At 48.8% G+C, this 7,275-nt stretch overlaps 1 protein-coding gene across 2 annotated transcripts; it reads right to left on the bottom strand.

Moving 5' to 3' along the window:
• Positions 1 to 3,072: 3,072 nt before the first annotated feature.
• Positions 3,073 to 7,019, bottom strand: CXCR4 (C-X-C motif chemokine receptor 4). 2 transcript variants are annotated; one of them, XM_084787983.1, is made up of 2 exons: positions 6,888 to 7,019; positions 3,073 to 4,756 (listed from the first exon to the last, which is right to left on the bottom strand). In XM_084787983.1, the coding sequence occupies exons 1-2, from the start codon at positions 6,900 to 6,902 to the stop codon at positions 3,713 to 3,715; spliced, it is 1,059 nt and encodes a 352-aa protein (XP_084644109.1). In that variant the 5' UTR covers positions 6,903 to 7,019; the 3' UTR covers positions 3,073 to 3,712. The 2 variants fall into 2 exon arrangements, with proteins under 2 accessions (XP_084644109.1, XP_084644108.1); XM_084787982.1 differs by having other exon boundaries at positions 6,882 to 7,017.
• Between the last annotated feature and the right edge of the window lie 256 nt (positions 7,020 to 7,275).

Here is a 7,275-nt window from a genome sequence, read left to right as displayed (position 1 = left end):
TGAATTTTGTTTCTTGGGGGTCTTTGGTTCTCCTAAATGAGCATCACATTGAACAATAATGCCCAATTGTTTGTGGAGCCTTTATTTAGTATATGAATATCAAATGAGAGAAAAACCATAGACACTTGGTTCAATTATTAAAACAAAGCCTGTTTCCCCCCCCCCCCCAAAAAGACCCTGGAATGACTCTGTTCATACAAATATAGCCATGAAAGAGGGTTGGGAAGCCCACAGGATGGAGAGATAGATCACCTAGTGGCATTTCAGGAAAACAAAAGGTTTTCAAGATAAAAAACCATCCAGGTTCCTGCCCAGTTAGAGACCTAGTGTCCTTCGTAAGTCAGATGTCATATTCATGCTGTTATTGGCGGCATGCATACAATTTAAATATTTTAGCTTCCATTATACAATTGCAGCTACATTACTGACCTTCAAGGGCCTCATTCATTGGGGGAGGGACCCAAGGAACAATCAGTCACTTCATGTGAGTGCTGGACGGCAGACTGGGTTTCCTCACATTGCCAGACAAACCAGGACCCAGGGAAGGCTTTGGAGCAGTCCATCATGACAGAGTTGAGACAGGGAATGACCCGGGGTGGAGTGGGGACACCCATTTGGGGGAGGGAGGGAGTAAAGACTTCTTTAAAACAAAAAACAAAAACAAAACAACAACAACAAGAACCCGCCTTTCTTTTTTCAAGAAGGAGCTGTCTGCCTTTGTTCCCACGGAGGACGGAGGACGACATATCCATGGAGACAGAGGTGCTGGGAATTTTGTTTGGACTAAATTCCTTTTGTTGAGGCTCCAAGGGAAAAGCGAGGAATCTGGGGTGAGGAGGTTTCAAGCCAAGATGAGAAAAGACCTAGAATTCCTCCCAAGGACTTCTCCTATTGTTCCCCTGTGAATAAATATTTATAGGCAGAGTGAAGCCTGCCACAATGGTCCCAGCTTTAAGGCCAAACCTTCCAGGAAGCACACGGGAAAGATGTGTCTAGGCGTGATCCAATTAAGCCTCCCCAGAGGAAGGCAAGAAACCTCAAGATAATTTCCTACTGAAAATCTAATTGTGTCCTCAAGTGGAATAGGAACACCAGCACGAATTACCCCAGATCCTTAGGCTCCTGCAAAAAAAAAAAAAGTACAGCTAAATCAGATTCTAGTTTAAGTAATTAAGTTATTTCCCTTCACAGGATCTATAATTTGTCTTGAACAAATGTGATTTGCCTAAGAAAGATAAGGCCTTGCAATTTTTCCTTCCCAAACAGATTTTTTTTTGTGCCAGAAACAATTACTAAAAGACCAAATATTGTCTTAATTATATCTCACTTACTGTCGGCATACACGCCTGCAGCCCCCTGTTTGTGTTCCAAAGTGAGCGAGGTATAGCCACTGCGGATGAGAAGTTATCTTTAAAAGGAGACCGGACCTGGGATTTACTCAAGAGTTTGAGTCTTGCATAACGTTGGTGTAAATAGCTCTGGGTTATTACATAAGGCTCCAAAATCTTGTTCAAAATCGGGCAGTGGAGAGCTTGCTTCAATAGATCTTTGAGCCTTAAAAAAACAAAAAAACAAAAAACAAAAAGCAAAAACCACCAGCACTAATCTTTAGCTGCTCTAGTGGAGCCCTCCAGGAGATGCTAGGTGTTGTAACAGAATCAGAATAAAGGTGCTGAGATTTGCATAGAAGATGTTGCAAGGAGGGTATTTTGGGCATGGCTAATTTTATGAAGAAAACATTCACTTTTGGCCTTGAGATCAGTAACAACTCAGCCGACATCTGACCAGGTGTTCTGGGGTGAGGGTCTGGGTAGGGCAATAGTGGGTAAGATGGATACAGGGTGTCAAGTCTGGGTTGTGTCAGTTGAGAAGTTATAACGCTTCTGAGCCTCAGGTCCCTCCTTTGTAAAAGGATGCCATCTCCACTAGTGATACAGTGCCTAGCCTGACTTCCCTGGAGTTGGGGCAGATGGACAGCTGCAGTGCAGTGAAATGCAAACACCATCTTGCACCCTGCTTTACACACACACACACACACACACACACACACACACACACACTGCAGTGAAATGCAAACATCATCTTGTACCCTGCTTTTACACACACACACACACACACACACACACACACCCCGAGAGGCAGTCCTTGCTGGAAATGCCTCAACTTCCATGAGTTGAACATGTAATCCCCACACTGGGGAGGCAGAGGCAGGCAATTTCAGAGTTCAAGGCCAGCCTGGTCTACGAAGTGAGTCCAGGACAGCCAGGGCTATACTAGGAAAGCCTGTCTCGGGGGAGGAGGGTGGATGGAAGAGAAAGAAAAAAGAAAATGTAAGGGCCTCAACTTGACAGAGGCTTTGAAATACTGGCTGTTGTTTGTCCTGTGCCTTAGACCCGGTCACTTAAGATTTCCGTGCCTCGCCCTCCTCCATAAATGTTACACAATAGTAGAAACAGAACGCGTGAACACTAAAGTAAAGCTTAGTAAATATAATACAACTCTTAGGACAGGGGCTGGGAGCCGGGGTGGTGGTGTCACAGGCCTTTAATCCCAGCACTTGGGAGGCAGTGACAGGCAGATGACTGAGTTTGAGGATAGACTGGTCTGTAAAAGGGAGTTCCAGGGCAGCCAGGGTTACACTCAGAGAAGCCCCATCTGGGGGATGGGGGGTTGGGGGGGTGGAGACAGGGGCTGGGGAGATGGCTCAGTTCTTAAAGTGCTTGCTGTGCAAACATGAGAACGCAAGTTTGATCCCTACGAGTGCATGCGTTATCCGTGCTCTGGTGAGGGAAGGCAGCTTGGCTGTCTAGATGCCTGGGGCTTGCTGGTGAGTTCTAGGCCAGTGAAGAGACCCTGTCACAAAAGCAAACAAACAAACAAAAAAACCCAAGGTGTGACAGGTCCTGAGGAGCCATCTGTAGTTGCCTGGCCACCAAATGCATGAAGCAAGAGCTCACATAGACACACCCAGGAGGCTCTCCGGAACATACCATAACGTGTATTTTATTCTACTCCTCCAAACGTGTTATTTCTGAGAGCCAGCAGAAATGAACGGCATAGCACACCACCAGGTAAGTTTAAGCTTGACTTTTATTAACAATGTAATACAATACAAGGCTGTACATTTGTAGGTGCTCAAGTCGATCCACTCTTGGAAACTGAAACAAAACAAAACAAAACCAGCATTTCTATACCATCTCAGGCTTTGGTTTTAAGTGCCATCCTTTATAGAAAAAAAAAAATAACACCACATAGTATAACCAAACAACTTAAGAACGGGGTGGGAGGGGGGGGGCGGTGTGCTCCTCGGAACGGAGAGATTATGCAGCAACAGCTGAGGATCACTTGTAGCTTTACTCGATTCACCACACATTCTGGAATGTTCAGTTCCTTCCTCTACAGTTCTACAGTCTTACACACAGACGCACAGCAACTAACAACTTAGCCACAGGTCCTGCCTAGACAGTCATTCACATGAAACAAACACACACACACACACACACACACACACACACATACACAAAACAGTATTTATATAAATTAAGTCAAATCTCACAAGAACTAAAAAAACATAAACTCCAACAGTCAATACAAAAAAAAAACTGTACAAGATCGGTCAGTCTTTTATATCTGGAAACTGTGTAACATAAACAGTTCTTTGTCGTGTGTGTGTATATATATATATATTATATATATGTCTTTACGTTAAACGTTAGCTGGAATGAAAACTTGAAGATTCTGACTCCGTTGAGACAGAAGAGTGTCCTCCCCGCTTTCCTTTGGAAAGGATCTTGAGGCTGGAGCCCCTGCTCATGGAATTGAGTGCGTGCTGGGCAGAGGTTTTGAACTTGGCTCCAAGGAAAGCATAGAGGATGGGGTTCAGGCAACAGTGGAAGAAGGCCAGCGCCTCAGTGATGGAGATCCATTTGTGCACCATGCTCTCGAAATCGCACCCTTGGTTGATGACCTCCAAAAGGATGAAAGAGTCGATGCTGATCCCTACGTAATAGGGCAGCCAGCAGGCAAAGAAAGCTAAGATAAGGATGACTGTGGTCTTGAGGGCCTTGCGCTTCTGGTGGCCCTTGGAATGCGACAGCTTGGAGATGATGATGCAGTAACAGGATAAGATGACGATGCCTGGCAGGATAAGACCCACCATGATGTGCTGGAACTGAAATACTACCATCCACAGGCTATCAGGGTAAATGCGGTCACAGATGTACCGGTCTTCTCCCTCGCTGACATCAGCGAAGATGAAATCAGGTATGGTCAGGAGAAGGGCAGGGATCCAGACACCCACGTAGACTGCCTTTTCAGCCAGCAGCTTCCTCGGCCTCTGGCTGTTGGTGGCATGAACGATGGCAAGGTACCGGTCCAGGCTGATGAAGGCCAGGATGAGGACACTGCTGTAGAGGTTGACAGTGTAGATGACATGGACAGCCTTGCATAAAAACTTCCCAAAGTACCAGTCAGCCATGGCGTCGACTGCCCAGAAGGGAAGGGTGATGACAAAGAGGAGGTCAGCCACTGACAGGTGCAGCCTGTACTTGTCGGTCATGCTCCTTAGCTTCTTCTGGTAACCCATGACCAGGATCACCAATCCGTTGCCCACTATGCCGGTCAAGAAGATGATAAAGTAGATGGTGGGCAGGAAGATCCTATTGAAATGAACATTTTCATCTCGGAAGCAGGGCTCCTTGTTGGAGTCATAGTCTCCCGACCCTAGCTCCTCGGAGTAGTTATCTGAAGTGTATATCTGCGAAAGAAACAGGGACAAGCAGGTCACTTTACAAGGTCGACAGGCTTTTTCCAAGTTTTAAGTGTTTGGGGTGCCTAAAACAAACAAACAAACAAACAAAAAAAACCCCTAGTATATTATTGCAGGTTTTAACCCAGGACACTCCAAAAGGCTGGCTAAGGTCCAGAGAGAATACAGAATCTTGTATCTTCGCGCTCCTTCTCCCCCACACCAAGCCCCAGTCACTCTGTTATATCCCATCTTTAGTAGAACCAATTAGGAGAGTCTTTGTTTAGAACAAAAGGGCGTTGAGATTCTAAGGACTACATAGCCTAGTCTTGGAGAACTCCCCTGCCCCGCCCACGAGGAAAAAAAAAAAAACTCAAGAGAGAGAGGAGGGGGAGGTAGGAAGGGGGAGGAGGGAGAAAGTAAAACCCCAAACCAACTTCATTCACACAAAGGCACTCTCAGGCGGTGTGGGGCTAAAATCTGTGTTGAAGATGGGACTAAGGTTTTGTATGAAGATCAGCCAAAGGAGGGAAGAAAGTAAGACGGAACATGATTTTTTTTGGGGGGGGGGTGTCTCCCAAAGACTCATTTAGGTGCAAAACTTTGTTTTTCTCACGTCTAACACAAACCTTTCCATTTCAAGTCGCACAAAGTGAAGAAAAGAGGGATAATGTGAAGGCTTTGGGGGTTTTTAGGGTCACCGGAATGTTAGAAATAAGCAGGCAGTACTCCACCACTCAATCCCATTCCCGGATTTCTCTGGAAGGTAGGTCTCTCTCGCCAAGCCCATGTTTATCACTGGGTGTATTTGGAACGTTAGAGTCACACTGTCCTGGGTGGGGAAAGTCACGGGGTCTGCACCCCGTGGTTTTCACCCCAAGTTTCACTTCCTCACTCTCCCGGTCGCTTCCCACCCTGCAGCAGACCCAGCCAGCTACTGGGGTCCTAGGTAGGCAGCTAGAGGGATCCAGGCCGTACCCAGAGGTCCGAGTCACCCTCCTAAGGGCTGGCACAGTTGCCCACCACACCCAGGCCTACCGCCAACCGGCAGCGGTTCCAGGGGTTCCTCCTGGCTGCGCGCCAGGATCGTCCCTCCGGGTGCGGGCGACAGATTGGGCGGCTCCAGCGAGAACGCCTTTGAATTGCGCGCCGCCGGAGGAAACAAGAAAAAAAAAAAACCCAACACAACAAAACCCTCTCTAAGCGAGAGGTTTCAAAAGGCTCAGGAAACCACCGACGGTTAAACACTGCACTAGGCTAAGTCAAACGGTTTCCAGTTTTGCACCTGTTCATCCCTGTGGCGACCCAGGTGCGGTCCCAACACGCCCTCCAGTCCCCAACCACGGCCACTCGGGGGCACACCTTCTGCCCAGCAGCTGCATGGTATAAGCGAAAGCCCCTTTCTCAAGAACGCTCCTAAAAGCAACCCCGACCTCGGGAGGCTCCTTTGCCACCGCGCGCAGGGAAGGCGCGGTTCCGACGCCCGCAAAAGCGCTGCTACTCGTTCGCAAAGCGGCGGGGTTCGGTCACCTCACCGCGGCTGCCGCGGCTTGGACCCCCTAGGCAAGCGCAGCAGCAGGCTAGAGTGGTTTTCCCGCCAGAGATTGGCGCTCCTCCGTATACAATATGGAATTTCGGAACCGCACTTCTAACTCCTAGAATCACTCCAAGGTGTTTCTGTTCGAAGCTAACCCAGGATGTAGTGCCTACAAGTGACGACCCCAGTCTCTAAATTCACACAATGTATAGAAGAAACTCAAAGAAACTCCTGCTTCCAAAAGGACCAGACGAAGTCTGAGTCCTGGGGCAGAACGCAAGCCTTCTCAGCTCGTGTGCACAAAAACGGGACTTTTGCAAACATCGTGCAAGCCCGCGCGCGCCGCGGGATTCAAGGGAGAGCCACGAGCAGCCCCAGGAAAGCTCCATCTGAACCTGCCCCCCTCTACATACTGAGAAAAATATACCTATCTTCCTCCCCCTATAGCCATGCGCACAAAAACATTAGTTCCCGCTCCCCTTCTTCGTGACCCTGGCAGCCCCCAAGGTTCAAGCCGCTACTGCCCGCTCTTAGGCTGCACTCTTAGGATCACGCTTCTGCACCGTTTACTACAAAGTAGGATGCCACTGGACTTACACTTACACTGATCCCTGCCATGGCAACACACGCTCGCCGGCCGTGGTGGCTACCGGAGCACCGAACGCCTCGGAGGGTCACTGCTACCTGCTGCACCAGGCAACAAATTGAAGTTTTTGGCCCGAATCGGACTTTTATAAAAACACGCTCGCGGGGCTGCGCATGCGCAGCTCGGACGCGGCGGTGGGTGGCGGCGGGAGGAGACAGACGGGGGCGGGGCGCAGCGCGCGGGCACACCGAAGTCCTAGAGCTGCTGCTGCTGCTGGGCTGTAGGTCACCCTATGGATCCAGAGCCTGGCCGGATAATGTTCTTGAAGTCGAAGGAAGCAGGATGCCAAGCCGGTAGTTTCTGTGGGTCGCGCATCCATCTTTGCCCTCGTGGATGGAATTCTAG

The sequence above is a fragment of the Acomys minous genome (assembly GCF_964271855.1).
Source record: "Acomys minous genome assembly, chromosome: 1".
Classification (NCBI taxonomy): Eukaryota; Metazoa; Chordata; class Mammalia; order Rodentia; family Muridae; genus Acomys; species Acomys minous.
This window is presented reverse-complemented; position numbering and strand designations above follow the sequence as displayed.

What these genes read in the sequence shown, in the direction of transcription:
- CXCR4 (XM_084787982.1), bottom strand. Translation starts at nt 6,902, where the DNA reads ATGGCAGGGATCAGTGTAAGT. An exon ending in TGGCAGGGATCAGTGTAAGT is followed by an intron (nt 4,757 to 6,881) that starts GTAAGTCCAGTG and finishes TTTCTTTCGCAG; the next exon opens with ATATACACTTCAGATAACTA.